General features: G+C 32.6%; 1 protein-coding gene across 1 annotated transcript in view; it reads left to right on the top strand.

The window, feature by feature from the left end:
* Positions 1–20,024: 20,024 nt before the first annotated feature.
* LOC143056154 (uncharacterized) overlaps positions 20,025–22,433 on the top strand; it is a 46,707-nt gene continuing 44,298 nt past the window's right edge. Inside the window, exon 1 of the mRNA XM_076229237.1 lies at positions 20,025–20,198. Coding sequence (XP_076085352.1) covers positions 20,099–20,198 — 100 coding nt within the window. The 5' untranslated portion in view covers positions 20,025–20,098. The remainder of the gene's footprint in view (positions 20,199–22,433) is intronic.

The following is a 22,433-nucleotide window of genomic DNA, read 5'->3' as shown; positions in this document are numbered from 1 at the left end:
ACACAACTATTAGGCTGATATCTTTGATGAGATTTTCTAAATCTTAAGTTCTTCCTCATTCTTATTCATGTTTTACACGTAACCATTTTGTACCAATTAACTAATACATTAATTCTGACGGTTATAACCCATATCACTTATGCTCATTGTGTTACAAGACGAAATTTTCGATTAAAAAAAATGGAGAATTTATCAAAGAATCAACAACAAAACATAATCTTTTTAAATGATAATTTCTCTCTTTCCTTTTTTTTTAATTTTAAGTTTTGAAAATGCAATGTTTCTTTTTCTTCTTCCTGACACTATTTTCTAGGAAATCATTTAGCCTTTATATTTTTCTAAACATATATGACATATATGACAGTGAACGACAAATTCATTTAAGCACTATTTCAATAGAGTTTAATAACAATACAGGCAGACTACAATCACTATTTTTTTTACAAAAGAGAGCCTGACACCAATCTGTAAATTGAATTTTCTGTGAGACATATTACTTATAAAATTGTCGTTTGCACTTAAGCCATGATTGTAACTTTCTTTTAAAACATTATCATGTCCAAATTTTTGTAAGATGATTTTAAATTTTGTAAAGTGCATAGCTAATTTAAGTACAACAGGCATTTTCTCAATTTATTATTATCTGTTGATTCAATTAGTAACAAGACATGACTTCAGACGAGGAAAAGAAATAAAAAGATAAAGTGTTAAAGTACACTTACTAAAATGGTATTGGAATCAATGTATCGTTTTAATAATCTAACAGACCTAATTGTCATGTACAGTCTGTTTATAAAGAAATGTTACAGGCAAATACGTTCAAACTGAATTTAATTTCCTTCAAGGAATTTAAGGCAATTATGGTAATATACAAAGTAATACATGGTAAATAAACTCATCATAGGTAACTCATCACATATACCAGGATTAAATGTTGTATTTACTCCAGACGCGCGTTTCATCTGCAAAATACTCATCAGTGACGCTCAAATAAAAAAAGGCTTTAAAGGCCAAATAAAGTACGAAGTTGAAGAGCAATGAGGATCAAAATTCCTAAAAGTTTTACCAAATACAGCTAAGGTATTCTATTCCTGACGTAGAAAAGCCTTAGTATTTCAAAAATTCAAACGTTTTGTAAACAGTTAATTTATGAATATGACCATATCTATGATAATTCATGTCAGCACAGAAGTGCTGACTACTGGGCTGGTGTTACCCTCGGGAAATTAAAACTCTACCAGCAGTGGCATCGATCTAAAAAGACCCCCCCCCCCCAAAAAAAAAAAATAAAAAAAAAATAAATAAATAAAAGGTTCTTGTGTTGTATCGTTTTGGGGTAAAAATTTACAGGTATATTGTGAATTTATATTTTGTTTTTAATATTTTCGTTTTACAATGGACACTCTTTATTCAAACGTATATGAAATCAGACGATTTAGAATAAAATGTTGGTAGGTTCTTACAGTCCTTGAAAACTTTAAATTACTCTTATCATGTATAATGTATGTTGGTAGGTTCTTACAGTCCTTGAAAACTTTAAATTACTCTTATCATGTATAATGTCACTGGTCACTTGCATATTGTTTATAGTTTATAAACTCTATATATGCATACTGATCAAATGGGCGCAAAGAGATGAAATATCTGATGCTTTGTTCAACAGCTGCGTATACGTATTATCACGTGTGACATACTACCAACTGATAGAAAAGTGACGAAAGGACATGCGATACAGGGATGGGCATGGTTACTGACAAATGTAATCGATTAATAATCGATTACATGAAGGTATTTTGTGCAATCGATTAATAATGGATTACTCAGATTTTTGTATGTAATCGATTGCGATCGATTACTTTATCAAAAGTAATTACATTACTTTTCGATAACTTTAACATTTCAAAAAAATATATAGTAGGTTAAACGCAATCATGTTGCTCAACGTTTGTATAGTTGAAATTTAGAACTTTACCAAAAAACAGCATTTAAAACATTGTTTCCAAATTATAAGTTGACAGTTATTATCTAGAATCTCTTACTGAGGATCAGAATTATTAAAAAAAATCTTGAAATTTTGACTTTTAACATGAATTAGAGATAACATGGCATTTCATCAATCACTTGTATATGTAAGGTTTTTTCAATAGTTTTGCTTTCGTACTGAATTGAGTTAGCTTTTTTGTTTTTATTCAATAAAAGCAGGTATATTTTAGCATAATCATTTACAATGTTGGATGTTTTCTCTAAAGAAAATATAAAAAAATAGAATTATTAATTAGTTCAGCTAATTTTAAACATCAAAATTTATAATTATAATGACAGACATGATTTAATCCTTTTGTTGGATAACACCCGAATTATAGGTTATAAAACTGCCAATGGAGTACAATTTAAAACCTGGGGCAAAATGATATAAATATCCTTCTTAATTAGACAAACAGTAATTGAAATAAAAACAAAGTATGTGTCTTATAAAATGATTAGAAGACTTTGACCATCTGATTAGTGACGACAAGAAAGTTTGTTAAGTTTTTTTTCATTCACTTATAAAATTATTAACAGTATATATATTTAAAGTGTCAAAGAGGGATACAGGTATCTTTTTCTGAAAAGAGTTTCAATGCATAAGCATTGGTTCATTGTCAAAGGGATTTTGTGTACCTTCTTACTTTTTATATATACATAAGTATATCATAACATTATGAGAGATCAACTGTTTATCTATTCTAAGCTTAAATCTTATTTAAATTAGCTTACTACTTTAAGGAAGTACAGAACTTAACTTAATACAAATTTCTTATTTTAAATCTATTTTCTTATTTTTGATCTATTTTCTTATTTGAAATCTATTTTCTTATTTTAATATAAAAGGAGTTGACTTATTGACAAGCACATAAATCCATTTGTTTCAAAAGCTAGCTATAAAGTAAATTATTGAAGGGGAACTTGGTGATCATAATGCAGCTTGAGACAATAAATAGAAATATAAAAGCAGCTGATAAACTCTTAAGTCATATCAGTACTTCAAAGTGATGAATACATACATGTTTTCATTTGAAATAGGTTATATTTCATCAAACTATTTTACTAAAGTAATCGAAATGTAATCGAAAGTAATCAATGATTACAACATGATTTTTGCTGTAATCGATTAAATTACGATTACATTTAATCGAAAATGTCTTCGATTACAGATTACTGTCGATTACTGGAAAAAATGTAATCAATTACACTCGATAACGATTACGCCATCCCTGATGCGATAATTCTGTAAATAACGATTAAGTAGATATAATTGAAAAAATGTCTAAACTTTATCACTCCTTCTGTGGTTACTTGTCTAATTTACAGCATTTTACCCGGTTTGAAATCTGTAGATGGGGAGTAGTTTCAGACTTCAGTGTCGCATGTTATAAAAGTAAAAAAAGGGCCATTACAAAATTATTCTGAATTAAATTTTTCTTGTTTAACGTGATATGCTCACATTAATAGGAATATTCTCCACTATAACAATTTTATTCGTCCCACTGCATTATAATATGTTCTATAATATGATTCACTGACATGATAACATGTACAGTATCATGATCACATGGTTAATATTGGTTTGTCGTATTAACGTATTAAAAGAGGGACGAAAGATACCAGAGGGCCAGTCAAACTCATAGATTGAAAATAAACCGACAACGCCATGGCTAACAATGAAAAGACAAACAGAGAAATAATACTAGTAGTACAGAAGACACAACATAGAAAGCAAAAAGTCTAAGCAACACGAACCCCACCAAAAACTGGGGGTGATCTCAGATGCTTTGGAAGGGTAAGTAGATCTTCCTCCACATGTGGCACCCGTCGTGTTGCTTATGTTATTACAAATCCGGTAAATAGTCTAATTCGGTAGGTCACTGTCGTGAAAAGGGAAAGGTATTGTATTAAGGTACGAATTCTTCCCAGACTAATCTTATTGTCAATAAGTTAATTTAAAAAAAAACCTGGACAACAGCTGAATTACAGGCTCCTAATTTTGGACAGACATAAAACATTATGATAGGGTTTACCATGTTGGTGAATACCCAAGGTTCCACCTAAGATAGGACAGCACAACAAGCAGTTTAATTTTTCAACCGATTGAAAACGAAATTCTAAACAGGCATGTTAAATACATCTGTTATTCTAGTACTTAGTAAATAGCTGACACCACATCTCTATTTTTTACACAGTAGTATCATAATGTTTGTCTTATATCACAATATGTGATGATTGTCTTTGATCTGGGTTGTGTGTTTAACAATTTTCTGATAATGAAGATATGGCTACCATACAAACGAAACTGTTATTTTTTAAATATTAATAAGTTTTTACGTCTACTTTGATAGTTTTCACATTTACTATCTTACCAAATCTGTTTCCCTTTTTTTTTAAATAAACATCCTGGAATTGACATTGATGGTGAAAGAAAGACACCTTTTGTTTTGAACGAATTTGATTTTGAGTTAATAAGATGTTAATGATTAGATCATCAACCTTCAGCTAGTGACGTACATCACATTTTCTGATTGAATTCTTTCGGTAATTCTTCCATTAATGAATTTGATAATTCGTATTTATTTATTTGAAATGATTATGGTTAATACGAGATGCTTGTTTTGTAAACGTTTTATAATTCGAAGTGAGTTTACAATACATAAAAAGCATTGATTTCGTGATATGTCATACGCTATAGACAATATTTCTAAAGTGAATTCAAAGTCAACAATGCCAATGTTTCTGTTACAAGTACTATGTCAATTTATATATATGGGGGTTACATGAGTGTAGATCTGAAAATATATGAAATAATTTCATTGAAATTCCATTAGCGATTCTTATTTATGAGATGAAGTAATTCTGACATATCTTAGTCCAAAATTTAAAATCACTAATCTGATTTATTTTGATAATCAAAGATTGAAGACTTAATGTTATAAATCAAATATCTCAAATCTAATAAATGCAGATAGAACTTTCACTTATCAGAGACATGTTTCTGAAATTTCGTAGAAAATAATATACATAATCGCATTAAAATCAAAATATATTTAAAATATTAATTCCAAATTTATTTAGTTTTAGATTTTCATGCTGGCTACATGATGAAATAGTTTCATTAACCGGTGAAGTTGGTATCACTTCATTGTCTAAATTATTATCAACATTAACAAGTTCATCTTTAAACGACTCTATTTTATTATGATGGAAAGTAACAAATATATGATTTTACTGAGAACACCCCAAGTTTTTGTTTGGGTTCGTGTTGCTCAGTCTTCAGTTTTCTATGTTGTGTTTTGTTTTGTGTACTTTGGATTGTCTTTTTCTTATTAAACCATTGCAATGTCAGTTTATTTTCGTCATATGAGTTTGAATGTCCCTTTGTTATATTCCTCGGAGTTCTGTATTTTCGTTATTTTACTTTTAAATTTTTTTTGTTATCTTGATTTGTTTCGTCTGAATCGATTTATGAGGTTTAAGCATCGGTAAACTACTGTTGCTTTGATTTAGTGGGGCTGTCGTCATTCATTCTACACACAAAGGGTTTACTACAACTTCACATTCATTTATAATATTTGATGATGATCTATTATACTTGTCAACAAAGGAGTATCAGGTATCACGCGTTTGAATTGAGCTTTGTTCAACTGATTAAAACTAATGTAAAAGAGTCTGAAGAGGCATAAGATATCAAAGGGACATTTGGCGTCTGCCATATTAAATTATAATCCTGGTACCTTTGATAACTATTTACACCGCTGGGTCGATGCCACTGCTGGTGTACGTTTCGTCACCAGCCCAGTAGTCAGCACTTCGATGTTGACATGAATATTAATTATATGGTCATTTTTTTTTATTAATTTCCTGTTACAAAACTTTGATTTGTTCGAAAAACTAAGGATTTTCTTATCCCAGGAATAGATTACCTTAGCCGTATTTGGCACAATTTTTTGGAATTTTGGGTCCTAAATGCTCTTCAACTTTGTATTTGTTTGGCTTTATAACTATTTTGATCTGAGCGTCACTGATGAGTCTTATGTAGACAAAACGGGCGTCTGGCGTATTAAATTATAATCCTGGTACCTTTGATAACTATATTCCAACTCATAAGTAGAAGATAAACTGACAATGCTAAGGGGAGGGGGAGCGAAAGATGATGGGGATACAGACAAGTTCACAAAACACAACATAGGAAACTAAATTCTTTATAGAGCTATATAAATGATACAGTATATAAGTTGCCCTCAAATCTGTACATATAATTTGATTTTTAATCCCACAGAATGTCACTTGAGAATATTGTAAAGATAAATAATAACAACCGAGAATAGTAAAAATATAATACTGTTAGGACTCATTCGTAGAAATTGGTATCGATAGTTTTCAGTCGTGCCAACACCAATTCGTCCTACGGCGAAAGTGTCTATAAGGACATCACATTTTTATGTTCAGTTAGTAAATATGATTGTATTACTTCTTTGTAAGTTGGTGCACTCCAATCGTCATAGATTTAGAGGTTATGAGAATAACTTTGAATAGTTCGCACAACTAAGGATATGTTTAACCCAGTCTTAGATAACCGATGCCGAATTTGGCAAACTTCTTTAAAAATGTTTGGAACCTCAGTGCTTTTGAAAGTCTAACTTGCTTTGTCCCTTTAAATATATTGACACGAGTGTCGCTATTGAGTCATGTGAAGACACAACATGAGTCTATCGTGCAAAATTGTAAGTCTGACAGTTGTTATCCCTTCGTTTGATGTGTTAGCGTTTTTGATTTTGCCATTTGATAAGGGAATTTCCGTTTTGAATTTTCCTCGGATGTTTTTTGTTATTTTACTTTTTATACTTTGAAACATTACAAAACTATTAGTCGAGGAAAACCTGACAGCATAATATACCCTCCTCACCCCCCAAAATCAAAGACGTTAATAAGAAAAACAGGTCAATAACACACTACACAGAAGTCAGATTGAACATAAAGCACAAAGGGATGAGGTAATGGTGGAGTAGTGATGAGATCTGTACGAAAACCGGTTTCTTCAATTTTGTTCTTTTCTTAAAACAATGAGAAAAAACGTGCGAATGTATATTCTGTATGTTTGGTTTCAGGAATACACATCTTGTGTGGTTAAAAACCATATTTATTCAAGTATAGCTCAGAACTCAGAAGTCGATTGTATTGTTATCTTAGGCGTTTCAACTGGTGCACTCTTAGCTTAATGATACTCTCAAATATATGATTGGTGTTCCGATAGATATATTTAATATTCCGAAATGCGATTCTATTCCTTTACCAGTGATCTAAATCTCGTCTATCTTATTGCTATTGAAATCAATGGAACTGAGTAACAACACAATTTGCTCAATACCTCAACATGGACACACCAGAATCTTTAGGACTATATAATGATAATTTAATTTTGGATGTAACGCGTCTTCTGATTGGTTGACATTATTTTGTTATCAGCCCATATACATAATTTAGCCATGTGACCGTGACGTCATCAACGTTTTTTTAAATGGTTTTCTACGGTTTAAAATGGAATTTAGAATTAAATTATAAGCAATGACTGTAATATTTTTTCTGTCTATTCGAAATAACATAAAAAATGTGGTGCACACTGTTAAATAACCCGTTACGCACGTTATTCAGTGTGCACCAAATTTGTTATGTTATTTCTTCATAGACAGAATTTTTTTTTTACAGTCAGTCATTCCTTAATTAGGACAAAGTTGATACCTTTTGATAAGAAAAGCAAAACAAAATTTCTAATCATTGTCTTTTACCGAATTTTTCACTTACTAATACGTTATCGTCTTTTGTCTATTTGATTATCACAACTTCGGATGACACTTGTGAAGAAGGTTTGTGGGTATCCTTCAGTTTTCAAGTCTGCCGCCACCTTTCCCGAATCAATAGTTTTCTGTTCGTTTTTGTCTTTCCATGACTCTGAATACATATGTCTTGCTTTAACTATTGTTTTCTTGGTCGTCGATTTCCTATTTCGTAAGAATATCCTAGCATTTAAGTGATGTTGGTTTGGTATCGTTGTCAGATTTAAACGATATGTCTTTCCTTTGTAACTATATACGCGTGTGTCATTATTCATTACCACTCACCCAGGGAAAGACTCGTTGTATTGATTGAACCTGTCATTCGCTCTCCTAGAAATAAGCTAGAGGTGGGTCTCATTGGGGGTAAGCGTGACGCGGGATTGACGATTTTTTGTAAGCGTGAAACGTGAAAGTCAAATTTTTGTGTCGTGAAAACGGGAAATGAGGTCTAGCGGGATCCGTAAAAAAAAAAGGAGAATTGCTTACGTACATAGTGTAAGCTGGAAACGGGAATGTGACAAAACAGTAAGCGGGATCCGGGATTGGCACCCTCCAATAAGACCCCCCCCCCTAGATGAATCCGCTGATTACACTCGTATGTGGCTGATATTGTGATCACCAATTCAAATGGTATAAATTTCCAAAATAAGTAAATTCGAAATGTTGTTCGTTCGTCCCTATTTATTGAAGAGGAGAACAAAAACAAAAAGCCAGCTTAGAGTTTAGTATGGCATGGATCATTTAGCAACACTTCGAGTACTTTGAATAGCTTTTAAGAATTATTTTAAATACATTATTTAGTACTGCTTAGTTCTCGGATGAAGGTAGTGTGATTACTAAGTAGATCTAAAATATAATATGCATTTCCTTGTCCCAAGTCAGAAACGCATCTTATTCATTGTTTCTCTTAAGATATATTTTTTGAACTTTCTGGGAATCGATATCGATTGCATATCTTTGATATCTTTATATTATGTATTTGCAGTACAAAGTGTAGTATGTGTATCAATTTATGTTTATTCAATGTTTATCGAATTGGGTATTTAAAGGTGATACGCTCATCTTTTCCCTAATTGATAAGGTAGTTTTATGTTCTGAAATATGTAAACATTTAATTTTCGTATTTCGTAGATCATCTGTATAATGATTGATAATGTCAATAAGTATTTGGAGGTTTATTTGCAATTTGGTACACTAAAACATCGAAACGGCCATGAATTGAAAAAGTTGCTGGGAGATATACACATCAATTTCAAAAGTCAGCATGGTTCAATCGGTTGGCAATTATTTTACCTACGACAAGTGATATTTCACAAACTCAATATTATGGAGGAAGATAATTCAGCCGATTTTACAGAAACTCATCATGCCACTGCTGCAGCCTTTCATATCAGTGCAAAGTTACGTACAGTACTAGTCAACATACACATAAACGTAAAGTCATGGTTATTTTGTAGATAAAGAATCACACACACCCTGTTAACTGCACTAAGCTAATTGATCAAAAGGCAAGCATTTCTATTGTTTAAGGTGGTACCTAACACTACAGGGAGATAACTCTGTAAAGTCAGCCTCACGTTTTAATTACGTTGTGTTGTAAAAAGAATATTAAGCTTCTCAATGATCAAAATTGGTGTTTGTCAAATTGCTATATAACCAGTGTATTTTTTCTGACAAAACGGTTGGTTCAAAAATTTAAAAATTTTTATATTTTTGTTTGAGTGTCAAAGTAAATACTTTGACAAAATTTTATGAAAATTAAACGAGCCAAATTTATTTTAGTGAAAGTGTTGGGTACCACCTTAAAGGAATCGTTTATGTGTCGTCAGTCTTAGACACAATAATTTAGCAGATTACAAATCACATCAGAGTTGCATGAAATGTGTAAAAACGGCATCATTCTAGTTTATGCAAAAGGCGAGGTACAACAAGATGAAAAACAAAGAACTTACGCTAATGTAGATATTAGCACACTACAACAAACACAACGCAACTCGAATAAAACGAAAAAAAACGTGATCGGTATGATAGCCGATCGCGATACAATAGGACATCATTAAATTATCAACATTGATCAATTTCTTGTTGTCTTAAACTACTCCTTGTTATTGCATACGAATAAGAAGATTCATACAAAATATGTGGGAGAAATTATACAAATAACTTCGCAAATTGTGATACAAGTATGAAATTTGATATAATGGTTGACTAATTGATGATATATTAAAAAGAAACAGCAGCTGGCCATAAAAAAATATTTCAAGATGGCCACCACTCATTTTGGAAAATGACGTCATTACAAATTGGCTACATTTTGATTGTCCTTTGAAAGCTGTGTTGTAGGTATAATTCAATGTTAGATATGATAACATATAAATAACAGTTCCTAAAGAACGATAAGACAATACACAAAGAAAAAAAAAGTAACTTCCCGTTTCAAAATGGCGGCAAAAAAGGTAAAAAATGTAAATTGATATTGTTTCTAGCAACTTCATAAGAGATATTACTTATTTTTTTTCAGTTGTAATGCCTATTTTGTTTAAAAAGACAGTTTACTTTATAAATTATCTTACTTACATTTGCATGTACACAAATGCGTAAAAGGAAGGTCAGAACGGTAGCAATTACAGTTAACAAAACAGCTGGATTTCTTGCATACGCATTTCAAAAGTTCATGACACAAGGATGCAACGGCAGGCAACGAAGTCAATTTTGGTTTCAAACTGTCTCTTTTTTTGTCGTTTAACTCTAGTGTTCAGAACTTGGTATCTGTTGTATGCATAAGTCCGTTTGAGCCCAAACATGTCCGCCTTCATATGCTGTTCAAAACGTGCCTCGTTAACAGCAAATATTGCTGTTGTTCAGCCATACATGATGCATAAAAATGCGTCGTTTATGTCCATGTCTATGTCTTCAATAACGATTACTTTTTTACAACCATTTACAGCAGCATGCTAAACATGGATAAACCTTCGTGTATCAACTTCTGCAAGTTTACAAGGGTATAGCTAGGAAGTATTCGTATTGTTATTAAAAAGATTTTCTTCACCTTGAGTCACATATACATTTTTGTCAGTCTGCAATTCAGACGGCAAGAAACTTGAACAGTTAAGTGTTGTCATCTTCACAGAGAAAAATACTCCGAACCGTTGGCGTTCTACCAGAACCAACAACTTCCGTCTTTAACCAACACCTCGCTTTCTTCTCGTTCCAGCCTTTAAACTATTCGGTTAGAAACGTAAAATACAATGTCTACTCATGAATATTCATCGGTGCAAGATTTTGTGAAAGTCAGTATGACATCATTTGCACAATCATCATTTTTTGGGCCTGAAATAAACCATTGCTGCACTATCAACATGATCAACGATAAATGCGTCAGAATGTGGATCCGTTGATTACAAATTGCAGAATAAATCAAAGTATATCAAGTAGCTGCGATTTAAAACACTGTTTAAAGTGCCATTCAGAGACAGGGAGGGTGGAGCAGTTTAGTTTTTATGGTTAAAGAAATCGGCTTATTCACACTGTCTACTTTTACATTAAATGAAAAGTATAGAAAAGAGATTACAATAACTTTTCAGGTTATTTCGCTTTTTTTCCCTAACGGGAAGGATTGTGTCTGATATTCATTCATATGATGAAGACATAATCTTTCAATCAGTTTAATTGAAGTCTGGAGCTGGCATGTCAGTTAACTGCTAGTAGTCTGTTGTTATTTATGTATTATTGTCATTTTGTTTATTTTCATTGGTTACATCTTCTGACATCAGACTCGGACTTCTCTTGAACTGAATTTTGATGTGCGTATTGTTATGCGTTTACTTTTCTATATTGGCTAGAGGTATAAGAGGAGGATTGAGATCGCATAAACATGTTTAACCCCACCGCATTTTTGCGCCTGTCCCATGTCAGGAGCCTCTGGCCTTTGTTCGTCTTGTATGATTTTTAATTTTAGTTTCTTGTGTAAAATTTGGAGTTTAGTATGGCGTTCATTATCACTGAACTAGTATATATAAAATTGAGAATGGAAATGGGGAATGTGTCAAAGAGACAACAACCCGACCAAATAAAAAACAACAGCAGAGGGTCACCAACAGGTCTTCAATGTAGCGAGAAATTCTCGCATCCGGAGGCGTCCTTCAGCTGGCCCCTAAACAAATATATACTAGTCCAGTGATAATGAACGCCATACTAATTTCCAAATTGTACACAAGAAACTAAAATTAAAATAATACAAGACTAACAAAGGCCAGAGGCTCCTGACTTGGGACAGGCGCAAAAATGCGGCGGGGTTAAACATGTTTGTGAGATCTCAACCCTCCATATTTTGTTTAGGGGCCAGCTGAAGGACGCCTTCTGGTGCTGGAATGTTTGCTGCATTGAAGACCTGTTGGTGACCTTCTGCTGTTGTCTGTTCTTCTATGGTCGGGTTGTTGTCTCTTTGACACATTCCCCATTTCCATTCTCAATTTAATTTCCGGTGTGCTCATTCACCATGTTCACAGAATCTCCTACATATACTTTTAAATAAATACTTAACCAATAATCAAGTAAGGTATTAACCAATTGACGCTTACTGGTTAAAAATTGAAAGGCCGATATAGATACAAAAAGAAGGTTCACGATCTAATTCATGACGCTTTTTTTCTGAGGCTTTCGGTATTTTTGTATGCTAGTTGTACATTAGGGGCTGCGAAATTGCTAGATAAGACTTGCATACACTGTACTTTAATTGGAATTGATATCAACGGCAATGTTCAATCTTGAACACTAGTTTAAGCAGTGATATGAGGACGCTTGATTCGATTTTCCCGGCAGAAAATGAACCAAAAAATGTTATCTTATGTTCCTTAATCTGTTCCCAAACTTCCAATATGTATGGTGTCGTCGTAATAACATACTAATGATAATGCTTGACCAACAGTTATTTCAAACATCAATAACACCTCCTTACCATTCGTATATGCCTGAAGGCCTGAATCTTTGCAAGTAGCATTTTTTAGTCGTGTTCTGTGTATTCGAATAGTACCCTCACGTAACTGAACTTTTATTTCATACATATTTCCAACGTCTGCAAGTCTAAATGCAATGGACAGATCAATATTTCTGTGAGTATCGAATATATAACTAACCAAACCAGAAAAGGCTACATTTTATGCATCGCTATCGATGTATGTCAGTTCTTCTGTCTTTTTATTAACGGTTGTTTCTTTATTATATAGAGGTACAAGACAAGCTGGTTGGTATTTCAATGTTTGCGCTATAATATCCCCAGTACTTAATTTGGCCAACAATTGTTTGTCCGGGAGAGATTCAGTACAATATTTAGATTCATTGGCATTGCTTCCCTGAGTGATGAAAGCGGAGCCTCTTTGTCAACACTTTACAATATTTTGTTTAATTTTGTATCTGACATATCAACTGAATGGCGTAAGAATTAAGAACCAGTTTTACTCTTTGTTGATTTTGTCGACGCCTATCATTAACGATGTTCGGCACGTTTCAATTCTGTGTTGTTAACTTTAATACGGCAACCTTCATGGTAATTTGTCTAATGTATTGTCAAAGTACTTTCAATACCAGAGTCGATGTTTAACGTTCTAACATCTTGTGTTATAGGTAAGCTATTCATTTCGGGAAACTTAGGAACGTTGGTTGCCAGCATGTTATACCTAATCGGTAGTTGATGACTTTAACGTTTTAACTTGTCTTCCTGACACAAACAACACTTTGATCAGTCAGTTTTCTAATTTTCTGTTGAGAATGACGACAGACGAATTATTTTCACCTTTGTGAAAAGTTAAAACAAATCAAATATTTGTTTTGTTATGCGTTTACTTTTCTACATTGGCTAGAGGTATAGGGGGAGGGTTGAGATCTCACAAACATGTTTAACCCCACCGCATTTCTGCGCCTGTCCCAAGTCAGGAGCCTCTGGCCTTTGTTAGTCTTGTATTATTTTAATTTTAGTTTCTTGTGTACAATTTGGAAATTAGTATGGCGTTCATTATCACTGAACTAGTATATATTTGTTTAGGGGCCAGTTGAAGGACGCCTCCGTGTGCGGGAATATCTCGCTACATTGAAGACCTGTTGGTGACCTTCTGCTGTTGTTTTTTTCTATGGTCGGGTTGTTGTCTCTTTGGCGCATTCCCCATTTCCATTCTCAATTTTATGAACTCTAACAATATCAATAACAACAATAATGGCAATACAAAAGTACAAATATAACCTGTTCTAAAAGTCACCTTACCATTTTTGAACTAACACGTCAAACATTCATCTGTATTATATATGTCTGTGAAAGAAAGGCAACAACCAAACTTGATATGTTTTTTTCTAAAAGAATTTTCAAGAAAAATAAGTATTCTCGAACTTTAAACAACATTTTTGTTTTTGATGGCCAGCAGTTTTTCCATAAAAAATATATAATAATGATGATTCGTGCTAGTTTTCATGCTTGTATTATTATTTGCACAACTATCTTTATTTTACTCGCCAATAAAACTACAGAAAAGACAAACATACAGGAATGTTAACCGTTTCAGAAATTTAGAATATGTCTATAATATTAATTAGAAATTCACAACAAAGAAATTATGCAGAAATGATAAGAGACTTATGGGAAAAACAAATGAAAGAGCATTGTTTAACAACTGTAACTGTATTTTGATCAGGAAAATATAAAATTCGCTAGAGGAAGAATTAACAATGTTAGTAAACTCAATTCAGCGAAGTTTCTCTTTTATTACCATCTGAATATAAGTCCGATGTGGTATGATTTCCAATGAGACAACTCTCCACAAAACACCATGATGACATAGAAATTGATAACTATAGGTCACTGTATCGGCTTTTAAAAATGAGTAAAGTACATACAATGAAGAAGACAAGTTAACCGATCTCATCATCATGATGCGCTTACAAAAAAATTTCAATGTGGACTGTACTGTTACAGTTTTGCGCCAGTGCTACTGGATTCCAACGATCATTTTTGCGTCACTGGGTTACTTGTTGTAAAGTAACAGGAAAGACCTCACCCAGTTCCGCACCCCACACCCCTAGTAGTCGACAAACTTCGTGAAGACCATACATTCACAGTTATAGTAGTTGATTTTGCAGGACCGTACACATAAGAACTATACATATGTATGTTAACTTGTGCTATTAAAAAGGCACTACATTTAGAAATATTCATCATATTCTATTCTTTTATTTAAGCTTTCCGCCGTTTATCAAGTTGAAAGTAATTCCGAAAAAGTGATGATTTCAGACAACGCGTCTATGTATGTTAAGGGAGCAAAAGATATTGAACTTTTAACAAAGTTATTTTAGCTCATGCAGAAGTATAATTCTTATGGGACAACTTGACGATTTATTCCAAAAAGAGCACTTTGGTTTGTATAAAAGTGACACCTAACATCCACGTATTCCAACATCAATCCGAATTCCGATAGCAAACAATCTTATTCGGAAGACTCCGTATACAAACTATAAGTATTTTATTGTAATTATATTACAAGATATTGATCACCTGATGCTAGTATTACTAGACTTGCAATTGCTTAACATCAATCCAAACTTTGTATAAAAGTGACACCTAACATCCACGTATTCCAACATCAATTCGAATTCCGATAGCAAACAATCTTATTCGGAAAACTCCGTATACATACTATAAGTAGTTTGTTGTAATTATATTACAAAGTATTGATCACATGATGCTAGTATTACTAGACTTGCAATTGCTTTACATCAATCCGACATTAATTTAATGATTCGGCGGTCTTTGTAATATATTGTTATGATAAATGTATAACATTTATGACAGGGTTTAAGCATTTTAGGCCCGCCATCATCAGTGATTTACCTATATCATTTTATTTTAATTTTGTCGTTGTCAATAGATCTGCAATATTTTTATGCTTTTTATAAGCTATTATTGGTTTGCGTGAAAATATTTCGTTGCAAACTGCATCCTGTTTTAGTTGATCCCAAATGTTTACTAATGCATTGTTTTAATTTATGAATTCATGGCTTAAATTTCGTTGCCAATACTAAAGGAAGTTCCTTTGTGTTTTGTTTGGCCTTTTTTCTGATTAAATCAGATCCATTACATGATAATGCCTCAGTTATGTACTTTTCGATTTCAATCTCCTTGTATCCTCTCTTTATTAAGTTCAATCTGAACTGTAACAAAATATATTGTAAATAAACATCATTATTTGTTGTTCTAATGTATCTGATTACTTCGCCCTTGATAAACCCTGCAAACACATGTCTACTGTGACAGCTTTTACGATCTAGATAAAAGAAGGCATTTGTCGGTTTAAAGTGTGTTTTCACATCCAAAATATATTTTGGAGGCGGGTGGAGGGAGAGATGGATAGTTTTAACGACAACCAGCATTAATAAAGTATTTCGACTAGCACTGGTTGACAATGAAACACTCAACACCATAATTCCCAAAGTAGAAAGTAGTACTCAATGATCGCATACTAACTTACGTTTCATCGGATCATACGGCCGACGAACCCATTAATCCGTCACATGTATTATATGGAAGACGAATCAGGACGCTACCGTATTGCGGACTTGAAGACTGTAGTTTACAACCAGGAGCCAAAGACACTATACATATATCAGTAACAAGACAAACGAAGTTTCTATCAAACTTCACGATAACATGAATAAGATGGAAACATGAATACTTAACTTGGCCTAGGGAACATTACCGATACACTGCTCGAAATACACGTACAGAACATCTATGTCGGATATGTGTGTCAGATTCATGCCAATGTATCAAGAGTAAATTGAACTTTGCTGTAATTGTCAAATTAGTTGACAGCAAAGATGGACTTACACGATCAGCCATAATGGAACAAAAAATGGTGTGACATCTAGACCAATCAGTAAACTTCATCCGTTAAAACGTAATTTCTTTTGATGTTAAAAATACAGTGTGTGGCGATGAAGAAAAAAAAAACAGGGACTATCGCGTGTTGAATGTTAATTGTGAAAAGTGAGGGTAAATATTTGATTATCATATGGAAATCTAAGTGAATAACCATGGCCTTTTAACTAATACTACATAGAGACTTTACAGTTTTAATATATTTTCTCAGAGCTATTATCATTTAGCTTGTGAACACTTTTATTTATTGTTAAGAAATTAATTGGTAGTGTGTTGGAAGTAACGCATAAACGTGACGTTCTCGTTCCGTTAATTTTTGAGATTAGAACTTGAAAAGTTGTAGACGCCTTTGTTATTGTTAGCAGTTACGGTTGCCCGATTAACCCACTAAACGATACCTTCTAATTATAGTAAAACAAATATCAATAAGATCAATATAGACAATATAATATTTAATTATGTCAGGTTTTAAAAACTTGTTCACAGTGGACATACGCCAGATTTTTCTACAGATCTGGAGTAATATTTTAGATAGACTGTATATGAATTGATAGGTTAATGTCAAATACGGTACAAAACATTCGTAAATGCCAGTAATGATAATTTGTTGTATATATGTATGCATTAAAGTATAAGTTGAACTTACAATCAAAAATCAGATTTTAAATTGACATTTGTCAAAAAAAAATGTAAGTGCTGAATACGTGTTCATGATATCGAATTATGAATTAGTTTTGATTATTATCACTAAGTTTATACAGAGTTATCTATCTTAAACTTATAAATACATTTATAGTTTACATGGATATTTTGTAAATATTTATTTTATTCACATATGCATATATGGTCGTCTGAATAAAAGTCAAATAAATTCCAAAACGTTGTGCCAAATACAGCTAAGGTAATCCATCCATTACTTAACCCTAGCTTGTAGTTATTTATTATACTAGAACACACCCGTGATATCGCGGGTCCGTGACTGAATTAAAGTATATAACTATGCGTAAGCCTTATTTTAGTATTGGTATTGTCATATGATAAAGTCGTGCCGATTATTATAAGATACACAGTTTTCTCTGTTTTCAAATCTTTCTGTTTGAACCCGTTGACCTGGAACTTTTCAATTATTGGTAATATTCAGGTCCTGGAATTGAGTATTTTTTAATTAACAGCATTGTCCAATAAAGTTCAAATCTTTGATTTGCTGTTTTACGTCATGCCCGCTAACAAATTGAAAACTGTACCTCTACGCCTTAGTCCAAATTTTTTGTATTCGTATTGTTATCTTAGAAAGTCTTACTAATTAAAAAAAACTACAATAGGGAACAATTTGAATTTAGTTGTGTCGACTTTGTGATTATGAGCCGTGTATATATTTGGTGGTGCGCCTGTTAGATGCGGAACGTACATATAAGGTAATAGGTAACAGGTGAATATACTATTGGTATCGGTACCGGATTCGACCCGGAACTTGTTAATTATTGGCAATATTAATTATGTGGAAAACAAAAGGGTCTGGAGTGGTGTAATTTTTAATCTACACAATTGTCCTATATTAGCTATATATAAAGTTGAATTCTTTGATATGTCGTTTTTACCTGATGCCGGCTGATAAATTGGACCTCGTAATTTTAGTATTATAGATATGTGTAACTAAGCCCGAAGAAGCTTGCATTTACAATGACTACCATCGTCATTGGGGAACTTTGATCCGCGTCTGAGAAGAAACCAAAAATATATTCTGATCCTTGATAACAACGGAATCCGTACGGAATTTGGTCATCACCAAATCCGGAAACTGATAATTGACGTATATAAAAATACCCGACCTTTACATTGACGACAACTTATACTCCTGTATAATACTTTGAGTGCACAATAACAAAAACACATTTAGGTTTATTCAAGCGTGTATCCTTTTAATAAATACACAAAAGACAATAAGTGTACGTAATCGATTGTTTAGTCCCTCAAAACACTGGTATGTAGCTTGAATTTTAAATTTTACGGAACTTATTGACTTGTATTACCTGTTTTAATAAAGATTATTAGAGCCTGGTGTAAGTACTTTTTTCACTTTAATGTGTCCAAAGGTTGTCTATGGTTTAACGTAACGTAGGAACACAAAGAATGATTATGACATATCTATAATACTAAAACATGTAAAATTACGAGGTCCAATTTGTCAGCCGTCATCGGGTAAAAACGACAAATCAAAGAATTCAACTCTATATATAACTAATATAGGACAATGGTGTAGATTAAAAATTACACCACTCCAGACCCATTTGTTTTCCACATAATTAATATTGCCAATAATTAACAAGTTCCGGGTCTAATCCGATACCGATACCAATAGTATATTCACCTGTTAGCTATTACCTTATCTGTAGGTTCCGCATTTGACAGGCGCACCACCAAACGGTGTATTTAGGATTTTGCTATATACACGGGTCATAATCAAAGGGCTGACACTACTAAATTCAATCATTGTCAAATTGTTCCTTATTGTAGCTTTATTCAGCAATCAGCAAGACTTTCTAAGATAACTAATATAGGACAATGCTGTTGATTAAAAAATACCCCATTCCTGTATAGTCTGGACCTTTTGTTTTCCAAATATTTAATATTTCCAATAATTTATAAGTTCCAGGTCGACGGGTTCAAACAGAAAGATTTGAAAGTAATTCATTACAGTAATTAATCCAGTTATATACTTGGATATGTCAAAATCAATAAATGGTGTACATGTCTGTCTGGTATATAAATGCACAATCAAGGTAAGGTGAATGTGCACAAGTCTGCCTGACAAAGGAATTTGTATGTGTATTTCCGAATTGTAATGTCTCAATCCAGAAAGTGTACATGTCTGTCTGACGAAGAAAAAAGTTGATGTCTTTCTGACATGTATTTATGACAATCAAATAAAGTTGTACATGTGTGTCTGAAATGCTATGTCACAATCAAGGACAGGTGTACTTGTCTTTTTGACATAAAAGTTAAATTCAGTAAAATGTTAACCAATAACAATGCTACATGTAAGAAACAATCACATATAACTCTCTTTGCCGTTTAAGGTTGCAAGCTAAAACATATTCCATATTATATCAATATACATACAACATTTTTGTAATCTCTTAACTCTTTGGAGATGTATAATATCATGTATACTAAATCATATTTTGATTGTCTTTAGTCTCTTCTCTTAATGTCTCATTCTTTTTGTTAGTTTTGCAGTTGTTAGTTTAGGAAAAGTTCTATAAAAACTTAATGAAATGACCAATGGAAGTTTAGGACATATTGAAATAAAAGAATGACTGAAGCTATAGAATCAAGGCCGTTGAAGCGAAAAATCCCGCCTGATTTACAGAGAGAGGTAGAGGAAATACAGAATAAAGTACCCAGGATTATAGGTATATAACAGACTTTTGAACTATAGCCTTCTTTAAACTGACAAATTTCGGTCAGTAGTCTCTTTTTTAATTTCTGTTTTTGTAGATAATTTTCAAACACTGGAGAATATTCTTACTATTAAAAGTCCTACGCAACCCCTAGTTATTCCAAAATTTAAACGACCAGGGTGTATTATATCATTTCATCAGGAAATCAAAATTACGATAAATAAATACTTAAATAAAGGCAGCATATTGTTGAATTCTTTTTTTTAAAGGCAGAGATTTGTTTAAGCAATCACACTAAATAATGAAGGTGTTGATAACGAAATTTTGATAACTTAAATTAACTGAATTTGCTATCAAGAATTTAGAGACATTTATCATCTGCACAATTGATTTTCAAAACAGAAAAGATTACAAGCACATATTATTCATATTTATGATGATTGATATCAAATGGCATACTATAATAACTCGATCTCAATCAAGTTGAAAAGTTCAAATCTAAAAACATGCGGGCTAGCTATAATTACCATTTAATTGGACATAATTCAATAGTTTGGACGACAGATTTAAAATTAAATGACAACAACAGCATGATATAGGGAAACGGTACTATTTATTCTGCCATAGGCGACAATACTAACAATTCCTAAATTTACCACTTTTTATAATAAAAACCTGGATAAAACAGTTATGTGTGGTGTTAGTACTTTATTATTCTATTTTAAAAATTAAAGCCAAATAGTATCATGACCAATTTCCAACGGAGCTTGTTTATGTTATCCATGCCCACCGTCATTTTACAACAAATTTTTGAAATTTTGGAAGCCTTTTCGAATAATTCTTTAGAAAATATTTCAATAGGTTTTAAAATTTATATTGTAAATTTACACACTGCAGTTATTCATAGATAATTAAAAAAATATATTGTACCCTTACATCCAATCACAGCGCTCCTAATTTGACTTCCTTCACCTGCCTTGGGTACACAAAAGGCCAACCTAATGCTGGGAAAATGTAATACTACCGACTAGTAAAAATACATGACACAGAAATAAAAAGCACAAAATATATATATGATATGTCGCTATGTTCGCCAAATCTCAATAACTTCCGGATAATAATAGACTCGGATCAATTCTTCTATATCACTAACGGAAAGCTGAATACTACAATTTATGATAAAAGAGATGATTTTTCATTTCCTATCGTTAATTATCCATTTTAAGATGGTGACGTTCCCTTGTCACCACCTTACGGTGTTTATATATCTCATCTCAACTTGTACGATTCGCTCGTGTATGTAAAAATGTTTTAGATTTTAACGAGAGAAATTTATGTATTACTGAAAAATTATTACACCAGGGTTTTCGATATCACAAACTAGTCAAAACATTTACTAAATTTTATCATCGGTATAAGGACATCATTCGTAAATATAGCTCAACATGCAGACTTCTTATACGTTCAGGTATTTCACATCCAATTTTTTATGGAAATATTCTTTATAAAGCACAAAGGTGTCAGTATTCACCTAAAAAACTAACAAAAACTTTGAATAGACTTATTAAGAAGGGATATAGTTACGATACTGTTGTCAGGTCATTAAAGATTGCATATTTTGGCGTTAATATTGATTCACTTATAGGGTCTTTGCATCGGAACTAAACACATTTATTCAAAAACCAGTGGTTGGCATGACACGGGTTATGTTCTTCTCATATATGTTATGATGGTATGATACTAAACCCCTAACGGGAAGGATTGTGCCTGATGGTCATATGATGAAATCATAACTTTCAGTCAGTTTAATTGAAGTCTGGAGCTGGCATGTCAGTTAACTGCTAGTAGTCTGTTGTTATTTATGTATTATTGTCATTTTGTTTATTTTCTTTGGTTACATCTTTTGACATCAGACTCGGACTTCTCTTGAACTGAATTTTAATGTACGTATTGTTATGCGTTTACTTTTCTACATTGGCTAGAGGTATATGGGGAGGGTTGAGATCTCACAAACATGTTTAACCCCGCCACATTTTTGCGCCTGTCCCAAGTCAGGAGCCTCTGGCCTTTGTTCGTCTTGTATTATTTTAATTTTAGTTTCTTGTGTACAATTTGGAAATTAGTATGGCGTTCATTATCACTGAACTAGTATATATTTGTTTAGGGGCCAGTTGAAGGACGCCTCCGGGTGCGGGAATTTCTCGCTACATTGAAGACCTGTTGGTGACCTCCTGCTGTTGTTTTTTT

Source organism: Mytilus galloprovincialis, chromosome 13 (assembly GCF_965363235.1).
Source record: "Mytilus galloprovincialis chromosome 13, xbMytGall1.hap1.1, whole genome shotgun sequence".
NCBI lineage: Eukaryota > Metazoa > Mollusca > Bivalvia > Mytilida > Mytilidae > Mytilus > Mytilus galloprovincialis.
This window is presented reverse-complemented; position numbering and strand designations above follow the sequence as displayed.